The sequence below is a fragment of the Aptenodytes patagonicus genome, chromosome 1 (assembly GCF_965638725.1).
Source record: "Aptenodytes patagonicus chromosome 1, bAptPat1.pri.cur, whole genome shotgun sequence".
Lineage (NCBI taxonomy): Eukaryota > Metazoa > Chordata > Aves > Sphenisciformes > Spheniscidae > Aptenodytes > Aptenodytes patagonicus.
Window position 1 is genome coordinate 153,927,998 of NC_134949.1, and position 23,708 is coordinate 153,951,705.

The following is a 23,708-nucleotide window of genomic DNA, read 5'->3' on the forward strand; positions in this document are numbered from 1 at the left end:
CGAATTTCCCCATGAAGGTGCCGTGCTGAGAGCAGCCTTCTCACCTCCCTCCCAAAGTTGCGCAGCAATTTCTTTCCAGCAGTGGGACTGCAATAAAATGCTCTGCTAGTGCAGAGGTGGCTATTGCACTAGCGCCATGCAGCAAAGTGGGTCTCGTTCCACCTGTAGGCTTTTCCCTCCGCTTTGGAAAGCAAGAGGAGTGTTTAGAAATATACTGCTGATTACCATATTTGTGTTCTGTAATTCTTCACATGTCCAACTCCACCAGGAGCTTAACTGCAGCCAGTGGGATCTTACAGTCATTAACATTTACAAGGCAGCAGTTCAGAGTTGTTGAACTAACAACCTACCTCTAAGAAACTGATTTTTCTCCCTTCTAAGCATTGACACGTGCTCCACTGACTGTGATGCTTATTCACAGTGACAGTGTGTTTGGTAGGATTTCATGTTTTCACAGGATTTGTCTTGTGCAGACAGTTTCTAATTTACCTCTGCTCTTGTTTTAATTCAATCAGCTGATGGAGTGCAGCTGATCTCACGGCACATATGGCTGTTCACGTTTGAAAAAAACCCTGAATATTTGATGGGTTGATCCTTAATGCTTTCTGCTAAAGAATTAGCAAGCCTGCTAATGAGCCAAGGGATCCCAAGTGGGGAAGGGGAAAAATACAGAATTAGATTCTGTTTTCATTCAGTTTTTTACATTGCTCAAGTAAGAAGTACTGTGCTTTACATGCTCTGATTAGTTTCACAGGGTAGAGATATTCAAGTAAATTACTCATCAAAGCCATCACACTTAAAATGTCATGTTTTCATAAGTGGACGTCCTGTGGCCATGGGGAGTCACAACCTATTTGCAAGGGCACCTGCGGGTGCTCACCCCCTTGCAGAAGGCTCGTGGCACCAAGCAGAGTTGTCCTTCACTGGGAGGGATGTTCGCAGCTAGAGTCTCAGTCCTTTCACTGCTTCCCCAACTGCTTTTTCTATCCTCCCTGAAATAAACTTATCTGTCCTCCACCCCATCCTGCCTCCCCACTGCTCCACGCCATCCCAAAGGAGGTGGCTTCTTCCATGTTAACTGGTCATGCTTGGTTTTCATAGAATCACAGAATGGTTTGGGTTGAAAGGGACCTTTAAAGGTCATCTAGTCCAACTCACCCTGCAATGAGCAGGGACATCTTCAACTAGATCAGGTTGCTCAGAGCCCCGTCCAACCTGACCTTGAATGTTTCCAGGGATGGGGCATCCACAACTTCTCTGGGTGACCTGTTCCAGTGTCTCACCACCCTCAAAGTAAGGAATTTCTTCCTTATATCTAACCTAAACCTATCCTCTTTCAGTTTAAAACCGTTATGCTTTGTCCTGTCACTACAGGCCTTGGAAAAAAGTCTTTCTCCATCTTTCTTATAAGCCCTATTTAGGTATTGAAAGGCCGCAATAAGGTCTCTCCCTTCTCTTCTCCAGGCTGAACAACTCCAACTCTCTCAGCCTCTCCTCATAGAAGAGGTGTTCCAGCCCTCTGATCATTTTTGTGGCCCTCCTCTGGACCCACTCCAGCAGGTCCATGTCCTTCCTGTACAGGGGACCCCAGAGCTGGATGCAGTACTCCAGGTGGGGTCTCACCAGAGCGGAGTAGAGGGGCAGAATCACCTCCCTCGACCTGCTGGCCACGCTGCTTTTGATGCAGCTCAGGTTATGGTCGACGTTCTGGGCTGTAAGCGCACGTTGCTGGTTCATGTCCAGGTTTTCATCCACCAGTATCCCCAGGTTTTCCTCTAGCCCTTTCTCTGCATTCCTGTTGCTTTCGTCCATCAGCTTTCTGCCAGTTCTGCATCCTGCAGTCAAACACACTATGTCTGCCTCTCTTCAGTTCAATGACACCTCTCATGTCAACACAAAAAAAAAGGGAATTCACAAGGAACATCTTCAATAATTAAAAGCTCAGCTTGTCTGTGGGTTTCCTTTCAACAAAGCCACCGCAACTCTAGGAAATCGCAGCTAAGACTGTAAGAATAGTCAGATCAATCTCCCACCACTTACCTTACAAACCAAGAACTGCCTGCACCTGACACAATCCCTTTCTCCTTAAATCCATGGCAAATATATTGAGTGCATCCGATATTGGTTGCAACAGTTAACCTAGTGGAGAGGCAAGACTCTTGCTGCTCCCATTTTTCCCATGTACCACAGCAAAATAAATATTTACTCCAAACCCCACCAGTCACAACAAAATACACAGTTCCACACACTAATAAAATCAAATAGAAATCAGCCAAAATTACTAATCTTGCTTAGAAAGCCTGTATTTTAGCAAGGAAGTAGATAGGTTGGCTTTGGCAGTGTCTCAGGAACTCAGGTAGCTACTGCTCAGGGCACGATGGAATAAAGGATATTTGTGTAGCCTTAACTCTTATTTTCCGCTTCAAAGTTTTCTACCATGTCCTCTACCAACAATGCAGAAGTTTACAAAGAATTGCCTTTTACAGCTACTGTCAAGTAATGAGGCTTTTCTCTCTTGATTTGACATTACATCTGTAACTTGGTCTTACTGGAGTTATTTACATCGAAGGCTCTCTTAGAAGTTTCTCTATCCTCGACGTGCGTGCCTGCAGCGGGACAGAGAAGTCACTACACTTTGAAGAACTTGCTATAAACTAGTGCATGGGGTTAGATGAGGTTCAGGATTCCTGCAGTGATTATAAACTTAGCAGGAGTCCTTACAACAGCTCCAATCTCGACAGGGTTACTGTCTTGTTAATCAACCTCCTTCAGGACTGGAAGCGGTTCTGCGTCTCAGTTCTTGGGGGCTTTCTTTGGAAGCTGCAGTTTCGTGCAGAATGATCTGTCAATTTACAAAGTCTACAGAGCTCTGATACATTTAGTAAAACAACATCAAAAAAGGCTAGACTTAAGCCGTGGCACCCTGCGTTGCACCAGGCAGCACAAAGACTACAAATTCTTGTCACAGTTAGTGCAAAATAAGATTTGGTGATTTTAAAGCTATGCCTCAACTGATTTTGCAGCCCAGGGCCAGATGTTAGCTCTGGCCAAGTCCTGAAACCAGAGGGTGACAAGATCTGTCCACAAACCAGCACTTGCCTCCTCTCACCCGCTGGGGGAAGGAAGCACAGGGAAGCAGATGGAGCAGATTTGGGGCACGCTTTCTACTGCCCTTGGTCTGGACTGGGGAAAGACGGACATGCTGTGGAAGTAGCTATCCCTTGGAAGAGCCACAGCCTGACATGTGCAGGGAGCACACTGTCTAGAAAGAGAGGATGTCTTCTGCTTTGTGTTGTGCAAGAGACAGCTAAAATAGGGTGCAATGTTCCTTAAAAAGATAAATTTTAAGCATCTTCTTCTCTTTGCTGATGCTCCGTATAGTAGAGTGGCCCTTCCTACAACACATTTCAGCGTGCCAGCAAAGAGCCATCTTTTCTGAGGGGAACACAAGGATTGCAGCTCCTGTGGCTTTTCACTGTCTGCCTCTGGGCACCCATACAGGAACTGCATATATTCTGTCCGAAAAGGAGTTAAACTTTGGCTTTACTATGTGAATAGCACCTCCAACAAAAAAATGGAAATGGCATTCCTTACAAATAGTCTGTTTCAGAAAACCAAAAATCTGTGTTAAAACTGAATGGATCTGTTCAGCACAAAAAGAGGGCACGGAGAGGGCTGGAAAAGTCTGGATGCCAGTAATCTACAAAGTGAATAGCAATGGCACATTATTACTGTTGCTGCTTTCACTAATTATCAGTAACAGCAACCACTGCTGATACGGATTTGTATTGCGAGAGTACCTAAGAACTGCTTTTGTACTATACAGCAGTTCCCTGATGCAGAAAGTTCACTTTTCAGGACAAAAGAGAGCAGATGAATACATCTGGCCTGACGGGGCACTACGAGGGATAAGTGGGACAACAATGTTCAAGCATGAGAAACAGTGGTATAGCCCTGACCTCACCACTGTTTTTCCACAGTCCTTGTGAAAAAGGAGGATCTTAAGAGAGGATCTGAAGGTAGGTATGGAGCTAATCGGGAAAGTGTTCAAGGCTGTTCCCAGATCTGATGGGAAGCATGGGAGAAATTAATTGATGTAAAACTTAGCAACAGGGTGGCAGAGGCTGGCATCACCAGGTAAGCTAAAGTGGGAGCTAATATGTTAGCACGAGCTGGTAGACTTGAGGCCTTAAAATCAGAGACAAATAGCTGTACTTGATGTGATAGAGAAGGAGATGACCGTGGTGAGGTGTAAAGACAAATGTCTTTGGGCAAGATGTCAAGCTAGGAAAATGATCTGCACAGCAGCGTGAATGGAGGTGGGTAACACTGCATTTGTCAAAACCAAGGAAAGGATGCTGCAGCAATCAAGGTATGTAATGAGAATTTGGACCTGAGACTTATACCTTTGTGAATAAAGAGCTTCAGCTAGAAATGCTATAGAGTAACAGTCTGCAAGATTTACGTGTAGTTTTAGACACAGAGACACAAGGGAAGTTCAGAATAGAAAGTGAGACCCAGGTTGCAGACCTGGAGAATGGACAGATTGGAGGGGTTACCCATGATGACTGAGTATTCATGTGAGGACAAGAGCTAGGGGATGAAAACAGTGCGCTCTCTATTTTAGCCATGCTAAGCCTCAGCAGATAGCATGATACTGATGCGAAGTGTGACTTTTGAGCTGTGGGTTGTTTTATTCTGGTTTTAAGCAAAGTGAAAGAATTTGTGAATAAATCCTCACAAACAAAAGGGTCCTACCCATCCAAGGATGTCCTGAACGCTTCATCATGAAGCTTCGCGAAAGTATTTCTTGAGGAACGTTCCCAAGGGAAAAAAAAGAGAGAGCAGCAGCTGTGTTCACTGGTTTGGAGATGCACCTTACCATCTCTAGTCATACAGTGCATTTTTCTTCTCAGCTGGGGTCTCTTACATATCCATGTTCCTCTGCGTGGAAGGAACCATGTCTCTTCTACATTTTTTGGCTAATTGCACAAGCCAAATTGCACAACCTAAGGAGAAAGACTAGCTTTTTTGACTGTTCATTTTAAAAGCCTTGCATAAAAAAGGGGCGAATGAGCCTCAATCACATCATATGCTTAGTGCATCGTGAAAAATGTAAAAAGCTCTCATGAATTATACTATCTGCTATTAATTTGTAATGAAACAGCAGGGACTGAGGCTAAGGCTTGTTCAATATGCGGTTCAGCCCTACAAAAGCCTACTTTGTAAACGTTAGCTAGGTAAAAGCGCTGCCAGTGAAGTCATAAGCAATCCATCATCATTACCCTTCGATAAACTCTTTGTCCACTTTTAGAAGTAAAAGCTGTATTTAACATATTCAGGGAGAATGGAGAAATGCCTTTAGAAACAACAGGCTTAATGCACTACTAATCTCTAAACCAAATATTTATAGCCCCGTAGTTTATAAACAATCTGAAATATTTGGGTAGTCGATATCCAAGAGGTGGAAGCGCACACAGTAATAGGAAGGTTTTACCATTCCATCTGCCCTGATTGGTGTTTCACTCACTATTATATCAGATTTATAATCATTGTGAATTATTGAATTATCAGTTTAGAAAAAGAACCAAAACAACCACGAGTTAAAATATATGGAAATGTTTCATTGTTTACAAATTTGTCTGCCTCAGAAAATAATCAATATCAAAGTTGATTCAAGCCAAGATCTGTCTGGATGTGTATTAATTTGCTCCATGAAAATAAACTAGAAATTACTAAGATAAAAGAAAAAATAATGAAATATGGAAATAACTAGGGATTTTGCACATTGTCATTATATAATGGACATAATGGACATAATGACATTACATAATAGATTCTAATTAAATCCAGGTGGAAAATGACCTTCCTAGACCTCCCTTCAAAATTAAGATTTTTGACAGTCATGATTAATGGAAACATGCACTTTGCATGGTTTGTAAACCTGAAACATCATCGTACATTTCAGTTTATAATTTATCCCATTATCTGCTTCTGCATGCATGAAGGTCAGCCGTACTGGCACAAAGTAGCAGTGAAATCCAGAGGCTCTAGAAGGTTGTTTTCACAGATTTTTCAATTATTTTTCATGAGGAAATAATTTTGCCTACTTTTTCCTTAGAAAGATGACAATCTAAAAGAGTAATATTTTTAACAGCAGTAATTGCAATATTCTTGTTATTCTCTTGTCCTTTTAGAGTAAACAAAATGGCACTGGAAGAAAATGTTTTTTTAGGGATTCCTACCCGCAATATTTCTTCAATGCAGCTGTTATCTCCTGTTCCACTGTCCTGTAAACAAAGTGAGAAAATAGTTTATTTGTGTTTTAAAAAGAAATAACAAATAGCAGGTTTGAGGACATGGTTGTCACATGAAATATATTCCAACCTCTATTACAGTTTCAAAATGAGGCCAAATCTTTCCAGCATCTGAAAGTTGCACTGCTTAAAATTCTCAAATTATTCCCCATCAGCACCACAGGAAGATGTAATATTTGCAGTGTTTACGTATGGTTGCAACATATTTGTATAAATTCATAGGACTTTGTTTGCACCACTTTTGGGTGCAGTTCCTGCTGTTCTGGATATACCGCATATGAGTAAGCATAAGCAAAACAGTTATTGCATGTACATAGATCCAATATGTACATTTATTTATATTAAATAAATAACATCTCTCCGCATCCTTTGTGCAGGAAAGACTTTGCAGTGACATTGCCTATGTGAAGCCTGACGATGTATAGCGTAGAGGCAGCTGTGATGCTGAGGGGAGAGCTGCAGAGACTGCAACGCAGGCTGCAACACTGAGCGCAGGCTAGGCAGCACAGCAGTCCTGAGGAGGCTACGATTTCCTAAAATGCTGACCCTAAACCCACCCGTACGTTGTGGGACTGAGGGCGCAGAGGAATTCAGCTCTCCTGAACGGTATAGCTTCCTCCAGAGCCATTCCGGAGAGGGGAAATCAGAGATTTGGCAGAGCAGCTATCCCCCTATAGGAACCATCCAGCCGGTGCCTCACCTGCATGCTCAGCTTGGTTGTTCATTAGTACCCAAACTTCTTGCCAGCCGAGACGAGGCAGCACGAGACACCAGTCTGCCATACTTATGCCCCCCCCATTCCTGCCTGCCCCCTGCCCACAGTCCCCTTGCGCTGCCCAGCACAACTGGGAAGAGAGGGCGCACCGTGGAGGGAGGTACTGATGCTGAGGGGGTGCCCATCTCCTGCAGCTCTCCACGAGATACAGGTGGTTGCTGCATCAAGCAAGTTTTCGGGGGATTTACTTCACCACACTAAATTCCCTGACAATTCCCCAAAGAAAGGTTTTCTTCCTTTTGCAGAACAGAACTAACTCAGAAAGCAAGAGACCGGGGCTTGAGGTCTTCCCATGTGGGAAGGGGGGTGGAAACAAATCCAATACCATTAATTACTGTCCCCAAAGAGCTAGGAGGGAGGTGAGCTTGGTCTTCGCCTCTTGTTTTCAAAAACCACCTGGAGGTTCTGAGTTTTCAGGTGCCCACCTGGAGAAATACCAATGCAATCTGATTTTCCAAAGTGCTGAGCTCTTGTCACCTGGAAATCAGACTTCTCTACCACATCTGCATTTGGGCACCCAAAAAATCATGAAGCACTTTCAAAAATGGATACCTCTGTGCCTACCAGGCCCAAATGATACCACTAGCCAGTTTGTGCAAGTCCTGGACGCTGTCACCGCCGCTCCCCAGCCTGAGCTGAGTCACTGAGGAGGTCTGGATCCGCAGCTGCTCACAGCTTAACAGCTGTAACCAAGGTCGGAAGTACAGCAGTCATGCATAAGCAAGGGAGCAATTTATGTTTCATAATTTTTTGTGGCTGTTATTTCATGCCAATTCATAGAAAGTCATAAGTGCTTTATTGTCAGCACTCCTGCTAAATCTTTGCTGAATATGGCCCTTGATTGTTAAACAAATGAATCTCATTAACTCTTTTTGGTGCAACGCAGTCCGCCAGCTTTACAGTTCACCAGGAGTTACACCACTGATTTCAAAGGGAAAGGAACTAAGCATGCTATAAAGTCAGCCTTTGGAGAATCACTCATATCTGATGTACAGATGCTGAAAAGAAGCTGCAGCCCTGAGCAGATAGCCCTGTTCTGATCTCAGCCCTGTCCCCGAGGAGCCGCACAACACCGCGTGCGACCTTCCTGTTGCTGAAGCAGGGGTGCAAGTGCAAGAGTTCATGTCGCCAATGAAGCTAACAAGACAGACAGAAACACCACAACAATCTCTGGATATTTAAGATTTTTAAAATTCATATTAGCTAATTTTTATTTCTCTCTTCTCTGTGGGTTTCCCTCCATTTTCTCCCTTTCCTTCCCCAAACCCCAGCCTATGACTTGTTATCCCGTTAACAACAGTGCAGAGTGTAAAGCCCTCATCATGAACGCCTTGTTTACAGAGCAACGAATTTACTGCCCGACCTCAAGCTAGCTATTCTAGTCCATTGCCATCTTACAGAAGGAGGGATGAGATGACCTACCATCTTATGCTGTATACAATACATTGAACATAAGGTAAAATGATGCTCTCTATTCTTGTGTGAAGACAAAACTACCGAAGGTAAATTTGGCAATAGGCTATTTCAGACTAGGTTTAGAAACAAGCTTCTATTACAAAATTAAATATCCCTCCTAGAAGTGTAATGAAATAAGTCTGCAAATACTCATCAACAAGAAATTACACTTTCCGTTACCACAGAAGTTAAACTTCAGCTATTCTCCCTAGCACATCATATCTCTGGGCAGGGAGTAAAAAAACTTTTCACATCTCTCTCTCAACATCATCACACTGCCTTTCAAAAAGGCAAAAAAAAAGCTGGAAACACAAAACCAACGAGAAGATATGCAAAACTGAAAAAAATATTTAGAGAAAATCTCAATTTCTATATTTTCCTCTTTGTTCTTCATCTTTTGAGTGCCAAATATAAATGTCTTAATTTATTTTTGCTTTGAATACTTGTAAGGATCTTACAGTACTGTTGATATCAAACTTTTCTAGAATAAGGGCGGGGAAGTTAAGAGACTACGCTCTGCACACAGCAAGCAACTTCAATTTCATATGGCCTGGGGCCGTATTATTTTTTTCGTCATGATATCATATAACACAATGCAGAGTGTTATTGTGGGACCTAAGGTATGTCTGAAAAGCATCTGTAGATGTTGGTATGGAAAAGACTCCCCATTCTCACTTTAAAAGCTCTTCTCGGCTACATCTCTAGTCACATTATAGAGGAATCCACACTGCCTGGGAATCTGGCAACCTGAATTTAACTTCACGGCCCTATTTTAATTATTAAAAAAAAAAAAGCTGGTAAATGTTTCTTGAAATCTGAATTAAAAGAAGAGATTGCATTACCTGCAGTCAACAAACAGCACAGGGTACAAACACCATTGCATTGGTGCTGGCTGCGTGACGCAGCTCCTGCGTAAGGCTGATGTCGGCAGTACCGGCAATCTGCGCAAAGCAGCCCCTCCACCCTCTCGATAGCCTGCATGCCACAGTACACTTGTGCAATAAACATTTTAATTACTTTTAAAAAAAAATTAAAACAAAACAGAGGTTTTGAGGCTGCTGTTCCCAACTAAGCCGAGGAGCTGCTACCCTGTATTTATTCTGACATTGATGAACCCAGCTCATTTGCCTCCCTTTGCATTTTGCGATCTGTCATAACAAACTCGCCTCATTGAACCTCCAATGAACCATCAGCGAAATACTGGCAAGTCTCAGGGAGCTGTCGGGGGAAGTGGGCTCCGGTCTCTTCCCTTTCCGATGCTGTGCCCATTACCTTCGTTCCTCAGTCAGCGCAGCCTGAAGAACGCCAAACATCTGCACATACATGCGGCTGCCATACAGTCTGGCAGGAGGATGCGAGGAGCTGCCGCCGAGGATAACGGCAGTGGCTGCTGAAGAAATAGCCGGGAGCATTGCACCGCCGATAAAACGAGCAGCTAATTACCATGCAAAGCACAGAGAACTGTAAGAAACAAGGCTGACTAAAGGCTACATCGAATTCTTGAGAAACGGGATGTCATTTCAAAAAAAGCTACATCTGTACAAATTTTATTTCAGAGCATTACTTTATTTTTTCTTCCCTTACCAACAGCTTTCACATGGAGATATATAAAGAAACCCCTCTGAAAGGAATTGCCTATCTGTGATACTTCTCTCCCCTTTCAAATCTTTGTGTGAAGGAAAGAAAGAAAAATCTTCTGCAAGTATCTATTTCCATTTTAGCCTAAGAGATTTTTATGATGCAAGCTTTTGGTGCTGTTATTATTTGGACTGTGCTAAGTGTTCTTAAAAAGTCTCCAGAAGTTACTGGATTTTGCCTCCGTTATAAATTAAGTGTGATTAAGATCTGCAGAAGGCTGAGGTACGCACTCAGCAGACTTGCTGGCCTCTTCCACTCAGTGGGAGCCAGGCTGGCTGTGTCGGTCCTTGAACGTCAGTCATCTGCAACCGGCGGCACGGCAGCGGCCGCCACGCGCCCACCCTTTGGGTGCCACCTCTGCCTCCAGGGCAGCTCTCACCCCCGCCCTGCACAGGCACTGCATGGCATTGCTTAACACAGGGCTGCAGACCTAGAGTGAAGCTTCAGGCAGTAAATGTTGGCAGGCAATAACCTAAATCCATGATAAAAAAAATAGCAAAAAGAGGGAAAAAAGCCCACGTTGATGGACCTTGATCTGAAAGCATAATAGAAATGCTTCTTTGCCAGGCAAGACCATGAAAGTATGGAGATACACACACATACATGCACATGTGTATATATAACATTTTCTATATAATCCGTTTGCTAGAAAGGAACTTCAGAACTGTAAAATAAACAAGTATGGAGAAGATAAGTACGGGGGATCCAGGAGATGTCAGTAAAAGGAAACAGCTGTGTGCTTAAAAAAAGAAAGGTATTCATTTCCCTTAAGAAAGGAGAGCTCACAGTCACCGTTACAGAACCTAAGTTTCTCTGGCCTCTCTGCAGTCATTTCCCCGGTAGGGCTGCATTCACTCATGTGTGCATCATTCATTGCATCACACAGATGTGCTTTTCCCAATCCTTATTTCTGTTAGCGTGGCTAGCGTTTCTCACGGGGTAAGGCTGACAGGTGCTTTCCTTATCTTTTTACTTGTTCATACGTGTGGCATCTGCCTGTTGGGTTGTGGAGAACCATTGCCCTCAACAGTTTCCCTTCGATCATTTCTCTGAACTGATATTAATACCTTCAAGTTGTGGAGTAAAATGACGAAATTTAATGGGGAGACGTGCCTGAGAGCAGAGAGGTGACTTCTGGGGTCTCTGCGCAAATACAGCCAAGCCACATAAACGAATTTTTTAGGAGAGGTCATTTGCAGATGCCCAGGAAGGGTTTTTAGATATTCAGGGCTTAACTTGTTATTTCCTTACATGTGCCACATCCTCCAAAAGGCTCTTTATGGGACGGCTGCGCTGAACCACACTGCTCTGGAGAGCAAATGCAGGACTTTGGACCTCAGGAAAGGTGGGCTGGTTAAAAAATTAGACCTTGACCTGGTTAAAACCTCACTTTTTGTCCCTCAGGAAATGCCCACTTTTTGGAACATATTTCCATTCTGAATTGGGGGCCAGGCACCTACATGTAGATTTTATCCCGTTGGCTGTGCTCCCATTAAAAATGTAGTTTTGTGACATTATTGCCTTCAAAATGAAATTTTAAGAAGTGTTCTTCAGTTTAGTTGAGAAATGAAGGTTTGATCAAATCAAAACACTTCAACATCAAATTTTAAGAAATGTAAATAAATTGTATAGCTACAGAATAAGATATGGCCTAAATCAAGAAGTCATTCAAACAAAATATTGAAATGTTTCACTCTGACTCCAAATTTAGAAATTTTTGCCTTTAAGAAAATATTTTCTCCAAACAAAAATGAAAATAGTTTTGGTCAAAATCAACATAGAGGCAGACATTTTCAGTTCCGATAAAGTGGAACGGCCCATAGGAAAAGGACTGAATAGGAAAAACCTATGACCAGAACAGAACTAAAAAGGGCATTTCTCTTTTTTTTTTTTTTTTTTTACTAACAAGAATGGCACCCATCCTGATGGGTGACGTGAGACCTACCACCAATGTTTCCATCTACTTTAACAGGGCTGGACTTCAGGGAGCCAAGGCATACTGTAGTCCCCCTCATTTCTCCGGTCGGCATTAGTAATGCTTGTGCACTTCACAGCCCTTAAACGGAGAAGACTCCTCGTCTCTTCCTGAGGGTGCAGGCAAGCAGGGCTGAACTGGGTAGGGTTACGCCAAGGAAAAAGAAATGAAGAGACGGCTCAGGAAGTTTGATTTTCTGTTGTTCCTGATATTTGAAAGCTTTACTTTGCACTCGTGCTATTCCTTACTACTAATTTGGAGTGCCAGTGGCCATGGTCTGTTGATACAGTAGTTTCCTCCTGCGCTTTGCATTGCTGCGAGTAGGAGCCGTTTCGCTTTTACTAGGAGGAATTGCTGCTGCTTCATTAGACACAGAGACGTGCAGGAGGGAGATGGGGATGAACAGCTGAATTCTCCTCAAGCTCTGTGTCAGAAAGCGTTGCACTAATTAAAGTTATTAAATCCATCTAATTTACAGTGACTGTTTAATAAACTGTTACCCTTAATAAGCCCACTCTCTTTTGAAATGGAGCCTTCATATTTATTATGGGGATTATTTTTCCTACCATGGGATCTTGCAACATTGTTCTTGGTTCAAAAGGGAAGAAGAGAAAGGGTAACAAAGATTTTATTTCAAGAAAAAAATGAATAAAGAGCAAGTGATAAAAGTCATCTAGCTTTGCTTTAATGAAAGTATCTGGCTATACTAACTGGGGGTCTCGCTGCAACTAGAATATCACGATGCCCCAGTCTTGTACCAGGAACAGGGAGCTGTTCTGGCTAATCAAAGAAGATGAATCAAAAATATCTGTAGATAGAGAGAAATGCCAAATGATCCAATAGACTTGCCGTGCACACTAGAAAGGAAACGCTAATCGGACAAGAACACGTTTTGCTTTTGATGAGTGATACTTGCTCAGAACAGCCTGCTCAGCAGCTCCCCCACAACAGAGGTAGGACAGCAGCTTTTGGAGAGCAGAGCCTCCAAGAGGGAAGATTGCAGAGGAGTTTATAAATCCATAATCCAGAGTACCACGAGCCTTAGGCTGTGCTGGCCCTGTATGCAGACCTGAGAGGACTGAAAGGATCAAGCCTCTGAGGTTCAGACTGGCGTCTAGTTGAAGATGGATTTACTGTGGATGTATAAGTAAAGGCATTCACCATATTGTATTTTTTTTTTAAATAGCAGGGAGTCAAGGTTAGAGCATAACTCCTGCAGTGCATGCCCATGGCCTGCCCCAGAGCTTGAAGAACCTCCTGCCCATGTAACACCTGACCTGAACTATGTATAGAAAGCCCGGTGTCACAAAGTGAGGTGATGCTGAAGGGCCGCCATCTGGATGGTTGCTGGGAGCTTCACTAGAGCTTAGGCACCTACAGCCCAGTTTGGAGTGGATTTAGAGTGCTGGGTCCAGCCATGTGTTGAGAGGTCATCTTCAAACTGATGAGGTGGTCTGAGTCCATGTCTCAGTGTCTACACCACAAAAAAATCGAAAGAATTAAAGGCTCAGAACCCTTCTGAAACCTCCCCACCCTCTCCACCCCTAAGGGCCATCGAACAATCAATGACTGGAGCTGCACCGGTAACATTTCATCTAATAAAAGATGCTTGGGAGCCTCAAATGAAACCTACTGGCAGATCAGTGGAGCAATTTTACAGGCTTTTACATTATATTCATAAAAATAAAAATCCAAACACGCCAGAATTACACTGTGACCCAGAACAATAAAAGGGAGCTGTAATGGAGAAGAACTGCATTGTTCTATTAATAAAATATAAAGGTTTTATTGTTATTGGGAAAGATTGATTGTATCAAATCAATACCATGTCACAGTATATTAATGTTTTTCTTCACTAATGAAAAAATAGGGTCTGATGTGATTACACTCTCTTGCTACCCATTTGAAAAATATAATGGGATGATAATAATGAAGATTGCAACTTGCAATTTTACTCCTTGCTACTTGCTTGATCCTGGGAGGTGCTGAGTAAGTGACCTCGGCTTTCAGTGAAGTCAACGGGAGCTGAAGGTAACTGGCGTACACCAAAATGCTGGTCCCCTGAATGGACTCCACAGCCCCTCTTCCCACCCAAAAATTGGAAAAAGCCAGTGGGGACCACTGGAAATGCCTTCAGCATACTACATTTGCTGCAGGACTGTATGCATGCTCTGAACGTATTAAGCGACTGCTTGCTTTACACTGTGGTCTGTTTCTTGGAAAGTTTCCACTATGGACACTAGAGTCTTTTGGTTTTGCAGCAGGAAAGGCTTTTTAGCAAAGGTACGGGCTTCTCCCCTCAGCCCACGTAGTCCTTCCACAGCCGACCCAAGGACCCTGCCCTGGGAGCGATAGAGATCAGCTTTTCTCCCCATTAGATAGATGCCTGTCCTCCCTGCTGCACAGATGGCCAATTAGTGTCAACTGGAATGTGGTATTTTTAGTGATGTGGACACTTGTCCGCTAGGACCTGGACTGAAACCAATCGATTACATTTAATATATTGTCTGTGTTTGTTTGGGGAGAATATATAACATCTGTACAGCAGCAACAGTTGGAAAAACAAGTATTGTGGAACTGTTAATCTTTTTGTGACATTTTAATATGAATTTACCATCAGCTAGTATAATATTCAATAAATTAAATGGATTATTTTGCCAAGAGATCCTTTAAAAATGTTAATTAACAATAAATCAATAAAAACTATTCAACATGAAAATCAATTACATCCCTGTTTACATTATTTAACTACAAACATTTCTGTTTTGTGTGCTTGTAATTAGCAAGCTATAAAAGATGCCATAAATAGGCGCATAATGAGAGGAACTGTTTATAAATGATAATTGGTATTCATTCCCACTGAGCTAAAGGTTATGTGATTACAAACTATCGTGCAGAAAGGGTTAATCCTCTTACAGATAGAAGGTTTTACAGTACACAGCTCTGCAGAAATCTCTCCCACAAAAGGCCCCTGATGGAAGAAAGCCCCTGTACATGAGTGTTTGATGGAAAGAGTAACATCTATCAGGCATTCCTTAAAGCCTATTTACATCCATTTAGAAACGGCTCATGGGGAAAAATCTACCCTTTGGGCAGTGGTGGAGGGAATAAGAAATGGAGCCTGGCACGAGGAATTCAATATTGCTAAATCATCATCATCTGAACAATATCTCTACTAAGTCAAAAGGAAAGATACTAACATTGAAATGCTATTAAAAATCTGGGTGACCATCCTGTTAACAAAGCTGAGGACACGACAAAGGAAACAAGGGTGGTTTCTGTCATGATGGGTAACAAAGATGTTGCTCTACTCAATACCTCACTCAAAGACGAGGGCCAAAGAGGGTCACAGAGGTTTTCACAGAGGGCTAAAAGAGAATTACCGGATCTTCATGTGGCAGCCAAGAGCCCAAAACACTGAGCAGCAGCCTGTATCTCCAGAAGGTAACACCAGACTAATTCTCATGATAGGCTGCTATACAGAGCTGAAAAAACTGTTTCCTAGGGAGAAACAACCTCTCATTGAACTCTATCGCTGAAAACCACCTTCTCAATTTTAGAGTCTGAGACCTGATCTAGACTTAACAGGTGTCCTGGTTTCAGCTGGGATAGAGTTAATTTTCTTCCTAGTAGCTGGTACAGTGCTGTGTTTTGGATTTAGTACCAGAATAGTGTTGATAACACACTGATGTTTCAGTTGTTGCTAAGCAGTGCTTACACAAGCAAGTCAAGGACTTTTCAGCTTCCCGTGCTCTACCGACTGAGAAGGCTGGAGGTGCACAAGAAGCTGGGAGGGGTCACAGCCAGGACAGCCGACCCAAACTGGCCAAAGGGACATTCCATACCATGTGACGTCATGCTCAGTACATAAACTGGGGAAAGCTGGCCGGGGGGGCCGCTGCTCGGGGACTGGCTGGGCATTGGTCGGCGGGTGGTGAGCAATTGCATTGTGCATCACTTGTTTTGTATGTTGTTGTTGTTGTTGTTATTATTATTATTATTATTATTATTATTATTATATTCCAATTATTAAACTGTTTTTATCTCAACCCATGAGTTTTCTCACTTCTACTCTTCCAATTCTCTCCCCCATCCCACCGGGGGGCGGGGGGAGTGAGCGAGCGGCTGTGTGGTGCTCAGTTGCTGACTGAGGTTAAACCACGACAACAGGTAAAAATCCCCACGATCTGAACACCGGAGTAACATTTGGCATTCTACTAAAGCCTTTTGCTAGTCCAAGGATGTCACCAACATCTGACAGTTTTGGCTTTGACAGCGTCTCCTCCCCAGCAAAATAAATCTCATTCTTTCACTCTAACTGCCTTTGCGAGGGCAACAAACATCAAGAACCCTTGATGGAGCAGGTCTGAAGCACGGGCAGACCAGTGAGCATCTAGCGATAAAGCCAGCAGAGTTAAACAACCTATCTGCAAATTCAGAGAGAAACTATTTTTTCTACCTTGTCTGGGCACAGCTGATGCATATTTCCTTTCTTTTCTGGATTGTGACTTAAAAGTGAATTAATCTTGGCGTGAGACACTTACATTGTACTGCTTTCCTTGATTTGCACAAAATATGATTGTTTCATGGAAAATATGGATCAGGATTGGGAGTTTAAAAAAAAAGTCTATTATGGGTAAGGAACAGAGCATCATACGCATGGGTTTGAGAATGACTGCTCAGTCTCATTGCTAAGACTGTAAAGACATTCTGGTCATGGCAATTATGACCTGGACACCTATGTGCCCAAGAGGGATATAATCTGCTACTGGATAACCAAAGCTTTATCAATGAAGATGAACTAATTGTATGCATCTGCATCTTTAAATCAATCCCTTGACGCCTCTGGTCAGCTCAGGTGGATTCTCTTAAAATCCACACAGAAGCTGATAAATAGCACAATTCTCCAAGCTGCAGTGAAAATCTCGGCAGAGCTTTATTGTGCTCTCAGCATTCCTTAAAGTCAAAAGAAAAATCCAGCCATACTATGGTCACTGACAGACTGATGGAAACACACTCACTGCAAAGCTACTAAAAATAGTACTCCCCAAAGGTTTTGCGGAGTTAATAGGACATGTAAAATTTCAAATAAAACGTCAGTGCTGCAAGGTCTTAGGGCTCAGACATGTAAGTTTCTTGCAGTTAAGAATGTACATGACACCACGTATATACATACATATATTTATATGTGTATGTATACACCATACAAAAATCCTCTGCAAAAGTTTCCTGAAAATGCCCAAACCAACCAAGCAAGTGTCAAATCTTATCAACTGTAGCCTTAATATGGGAATCAATAAATTCAGCATATCTATAAAGTTGCAGAGTAGACAAATACCTTCCTTATTTTTCCTGTCCTCTTTCTCAAATCCCACCGAAAGATTTATTTTCCCATGAATTCATTGCAGGCCCGTATTGGTCCTCTTTGGTGAGGGACAGAAAGCCCTTTGGCCAGCTAGGCAGGAACCAGGCACTGCTGTGCTGCCGTGCAGAAGACTCACCTCCAGAAGTCAGGATACCTCCACATCTATAAAACCACCTACCCCAAGGAGTGGCAGCTGCCCAGCACTCACCCCCGCTTTCCTGTGGGCTTCGGGCCAGCACCCTACTATTTGGGCAATCACAAGACCAGAAGCAGGAGAATAAATAATGTCCCAGGTTTGGGGAAGGTTGTAGGTAGCTCCCAAGTAGTCGTATGCTACTAGTTAACATTTTTTGATGGAAGCCACACTGGTTGCTCAGGCTTGGAAGACAAAAGGTTGGCTTAAAATGATCTTAGTCCTTTCTCTTTTGGCTTTCACTTTTCTCTTCTTTCCATATATTCTCAGGTTATCCCTTTTTAAAGGGGATATTGTATCTGAAAGTCACAATGCTTTCTGATTTTCTTTTTGCTTGTTGCTGTTACAAGTAACAGTGAAATACAGAAAGAAAGTAGAAAGATAAATTAGCCTCAGCTTTTCCAGATTTTGTGTCTTTGAAAGAGTTTGCTTGTCCTTCCAGTAGAGTAGATGTTTCCAGTTCCCAGCTGTTTGCATTGAGCTCTCCCACACAGCTAAAGGCTAGTAGAGCACCACTTATAAAACCCAGAAATACAAAACTGTACAAACCACAACTATTTTCTGTGTTACTCAGGGGCAGTAACCACTTTTCACTGTCACATTAACAGTTTTCTTTTTAATACAGAAAACGAGCAACAAGTCACTTTATAACAGTGCAGTGTCATGGGGGCTACTAGCGTATGGACTGCAAAGCCTACAGAGAACTGCTCTCCCAACAGAGTATGTATCCAACAGCTGTATCCACCAGCGTTCGCGCACATGCAACACACAATACAGTGGGGGGAAATTAAAGGAAGAAATGGACAGCGATAGCAGAGTTTAATTTTTACTGGGTTGCAGACCAAAACCAGTACGCTGCATGAGAGGGGTTTGTGAATTTTCTCAGAAAGGTTAGGTTGCCCTCAGGTTTGGTTTGGGTTTGATTTCCAAAACTTTCATTGTTTTTATTCAAAAAGGTGAGCTGCCTCTTGGATTTCTATTTTTATTTTTTTTAACAGATGAGGCGATCCTCCACTTAAAAACAGGTTATTTTGTCTCTAGAGGAAGAAATGTTCGATGTAGCCCCATTTCAAATGGAAGCTAAATGGAGAGAAAATCTCTAATACTGCTACAGCTCACAGACATTTCCATCTAGGTCAAGTACAATAAATCTGCATTTTTTAAGTGGCAGAGGCAGCTCTCTGTCCCTGTAAAAACTGGAAGGTCTTGTGGCATCCCAAATTATAACAACATGTACAGAAAACAGGAGTACAGTTGGAAAGCCTTTGAGCCGAGAAGCCACATGCTTCCCTTTTGTTATGTGATCTTGATGAATTTATTTCTGTGGCTTTTATTCATGTTTCAGGACATTGAATCCTTTAAACTTGTTAGTATTTTCCTTTTTTATTGTTCTCTGCTGCCTTTCACTGTTTTATTTTATTCTTTTGTTCCCTGGTGTAACTGAAGGTAATGCAGTCCTGGGCCTATTACCCTCCATCTCTTTGATCTGGCAGTGGATATCAACAAAGAAGTTATTTGTTCTCAACACATTAAACCCTTCTGTGTAGCTTTTTACAAATTCTGTTATGCAACGTTGATATGGCCTGGAACGAGTTGTCAGGTACCAAAAGGCAGGGGAGCACAAAGACCTCTCCAAAAGTCAAGCTATGAATGGTGTCATCTTGCTGTTTCACTTTCAAAAGTGGCTCGTAGAGGTTTGCTGAATAGGAGTCGTCTGACAGCAGACATCTGAATTTGTATCGCAGACTGTAAGACACCTTTATAAGGACTTTGAATATCTTAGTTGAGTCCTGAGGATCAACGCTTCCTATGTAATAAACCTATCACGGGTTACTCAGGGAGATTTTCAGCATCGGTAACAATAGCAGCTGATTTGCCTCTCATAACAAGCTACCGATAGAATATAAGGGCTGTGATCAATACTTTAACTAGCGAGACAAAAATCTATCTGAAACTCAGGAATTATATTGAGGTCTCATAATTTACTTTATAAACCATCTCCTATAATTTTAAGATGCATATGCATCAGGCGTTGCTTGAAATACATTAAATCTTGATTTTTCAAATCAGAATACTATAATAGTAAGTAGAATTGGCAGCATAAATGAATATAATGCATAAAACACAAAAAGCTTTTGGCTGGCTTTTGTATACAGCATTAGAAACAGAGAAACACACATTGTTTCACAGTGATCTGCATTAAATATATTTGTTATGGGTCTGAAATACTCCAAACTATTTGTTTTGGATGAGAGAGGATGCTCTGCATTTATGATATACGATACCACATTGTCATCAATTGTCATGCTTTGTTTATAGGACTGAATAATTTGTAATCATCAGATTACTATGTTTAGTCTGCACTCTGGTTTTCAGAGAATGCATATTAAACAGATCAAATCCTTGTATCTTTTATTTATTTGTTTGTTTATGAAAGGAATGATGAGTGGCTCATTCCCCTGAGAACTATTTGGTGAAGGGTTCGGAGTTTCAGGTGCCGGTTGTTCTTGGAGAGGAGAGAAGGGCAAAGCTGCTCTTGCGCTCTGACTTTTAATTGTGTGCCCATATTGCCACGTAGGGACATTACGTAATAAAGCCAGAGAAAAATGAAGAAGATGCAAAAGGCTATGCATATTCTAAGGGCTTCCTTCAGCTTTCTGGCTCCCTTTCCCCAGCCATCCTTCCAGCAGCATTTCCTGCACGTTTTATCTGCAGACGTCGCTCTAAGTCACGGGCAGCCCAGCTAAATATTGGGGCAGGCAGAGGACAAGGAAGCCCCACCAAAACATGGATTCTCCTGTACCATTTGCAGCAACAGGTACTTTGTGAGGAACAGAATGAAATGCTCCTGGCAAAACCCTCTCTCTTTCATGATCCTTTTTCTGCCAGAGAAATACAGCTATGAAACAAGATACTCTAGCAAGGGTTGCAGGCAAAGACTTTTACCTGTTTCTGTGCGGGGGAAGGCACAGCCCTGGCAGTCGGGAACTGGCCGGTCACTGTTGACTGCCATAGGGCTGGTGGAAAAGTCCACACTAAAGAGCAGTCCCCACCTTATTTAAATTGCATATACATTCATGCTATAAACACAACGGGATTTTAACTACCTGCAGGTGGGAAATCAGGCAACAGCTATGGGCTGAATGCCTGTAGCACTTAATCCCTGGGGACTGTATGGGCACAGCAGCCCATCTGCACAGATCACCTGCGCAGGTCTGTGCTTCGGGTCTCGGGCACAGGAGAGTGACAGTTACTGCTCACTCACTGCCCAAGGTACCCTGTTGATGGCCTTATATATAAACGCATGATACAAGGAAACAACGGGATTACTCATTCCTAGAAATAATTACAAAATCAAGCCTTTGCAAAAGCGTGATATTGGTTCATTTGCCACCCAGAATATCTGTACCTCTAAGCTAAAGAAGAAAAAACCAGCAAGAATGAGACAGGAGCCAAGCTTACATTTCCATCCTTATCTCTCTGTACCGATACTCTCTTGGAGGTCCCTGCTTGCATAGCAGCTGCTGAATTGCTACAGTTTACAGTCTGGCATATTAAAATAAACTAGCACTGATTTTGGCAATTTGCAGTGGTGCAGTTGCTGGTGCTGCATAAACAGTTGATGGATCCCTACAGCAGAGGCAGGAGCTCTTCATCTGTGCCCACTTGTGCGTCAGACCTCTCAGTACACGCACTAACCATAGCAGAGACTGCGGTGTGAACGTACCCAAAGTCACCCGTTATTTGTGTCTCATTGCAGTCCAGAGCTCGATCAATGCTACCAACACAAAAGGTGTGACTTTTGAAAGTGGCATATCCTGGATTTTGATCGGATGGAAAGGATTAAATGGGGATGTCTTGATTGAAAATAGTCTGCAATAATCTGCATTTTGCATGCATGCATGTTACCATGAAGGCTTGTATAGCACTTCACAAGCACACAATCAGAAACATGTATGCAAACAGATGCATATGTAATATAGTACATCTAGATATGTAGCAGCATTTATAACTTTAGATATGGAACATGGCTACAATTCTATCCGGGCAACACTATGTATTTTTAGGAAGGATAACAAAAAGTACATTTTGTAGTCTAAAGGGCTGGAAGTATTTTAGGTAGGCAGAATTAATTATCCCAGAAAATTAGGATATCAACTGAAAAAAGAAAAGTCCTAACAAACCCTAAAAAAAACCCCCTTAAAAACCTAAAACAGGTATTCTGAAAACAAACAGGCCTGTCCATAAGACCCCTTGATTTTTCCAAATCAAGCCAGCAGACTTTAAGCTGGTTCCTCAGGCTCAGTCCTTCACGAGACAGGAGACAGGGCACGGTGCATGCTGGAGCAGTATCCTCAGGGCTTTCACTCCCAGCAGCTGGGTCTGGCCATGGGGTACCAACAAGAAGAGGCCTACAAGGACTCAGTAGCAGCTCTCCAAATAGCAGTCTGCCATTGGTGCCCAGAAATACTTCTAGCACGCTTTGGCAGGAAAAGTAACCAAACGTTTCTGTCTGCCCACCGATTACCTGGATGACAGTCAGGTCACAGTATTACAAAATGTTCCCATAATTTTCTCCTATATGTTTGCCCACAAAATATGAAACAGTGAAAATCTACAGATAATATTGGTGGCTGACTAGCAATTTCTTCAGAAATCAAAAAGACTACTAAAATTGGGATCTCATGTTCCAGATGATCAGCACCCCCTTGCTCATGGAAAAATCAATATGAGAATCTGTAGAATTAGATGTAAGGAAATACTTTTTCCTGCATACTGCTACTCGCTTTACCGTCAGCTGGACTTCTTGCAAGGAGTGGGGGATGGCTTTGGCAAGGGGAAGGAAAACAAGATCAAACATTCCCACCTCATATCACAATGAACAAAGCAAAGCTGTATGTCATCTTGTTTTACAAAAGCTTCACAAAAAGCTAACTAAGCAACTGATGCGCTCCCCCAGCAAGGCAAATGAAATCTTTGACTTAAGGTGGTATCACTACTTCAGGTTGGATATCACTACTGCTGAGCAGATCTACTGCAGGAAGAGTGGAAGAGGGAACATAGGTGAAATTATGGTTTGTGCTCAGTAAGGGTCTAAACTCTAATGTTTGATACAAAAACAGTGTCTTCTAAGACAAACCACAAAAATACAATTATTGTAATAGTCTATAATTTACCAAAATATTTTGACATTTTTCCAGAGATAGTCTGTTTCCTGGTATTTGCATACCTTTGACTCTAGAGTATAGGCATGTTTAAGCACTGAAGAAGGCAAGACAGCGAGTAATTATTTACTGATTAAGGAGTGGATGGGCTTGAAGTTTGAAACATTAGCATTCCTATTTCATCCTCATCCTTCCAGAGGAGGAAGGAGGAGACATGAACTAGAAAGTTTTCAACTCGTAGAGATTCTTAATTCATGACATTAATGCCGTAAATTCCTCCTCTTCGCTCTTTTGACTTACTGCTGTCTCCTGGTATGCCCAGGTCAGCCACACTCAACTCACATTTACTTTGCTGAGGCGGTGAAGGTTACGCAACTCAAATTTTTTTTTCCATTTCTAAGAGAAATGAATCCAAACTCAGCTAATTTGTATACAGCTGCAGGCAATATAAACATCGCTGGTTAGAATTCTTTATATAGTATAAGCCTTTGTACTCCATACTTCATGGAAGTTAATAAGTAGGTGTCAAACTCTGAATTAAAATTCCCAGAAGAGGACACAGCACAAAGGACAATAAAAATGATTTTTAAATAATCATAGGGATAAATAGCATCCACTTCTGACAAATGTAAGTGCTGGCATAAAATGTTATTAGGCTACAGAGATTTTCTTTTGTTCAGGAAGTATGTTTTATTCTCCAGCAGTGTCATTCATCATCCTAATGAGCCCTCAAAATGTAAATTAAATAGCAAAGACTGATTCATTCAAAAACATCTTTGTGCTGTGTGTTAAACCATTTTTCTACTTTTATCCTTATATATTGGT

The 23,708-nt window shown here is 42.2% G+C and overlaps 1 protein-coding gene across 1 annotated transcript in view; it reads right to left on the reverse strand.

Moving 5' to 3' along the window:
* Positions 1–23,708, reverse strand: part of AFF3 (ALF transcription elongation factor 3) — a 333,696-nt gene that overhangs the window by 174,653 nt on the left and 135,335 nt on the right. The window contains exon 5 of the mRNA XM_076328910.1: positions 6,246–6,290. Coding sequence (XP_076185025.1) covers positions 6,246–6,290 — 45 coding nt within the window. The remainder of the gene's footprint in view (positions 1–6,245; positions 6,291–23,708) is intronic.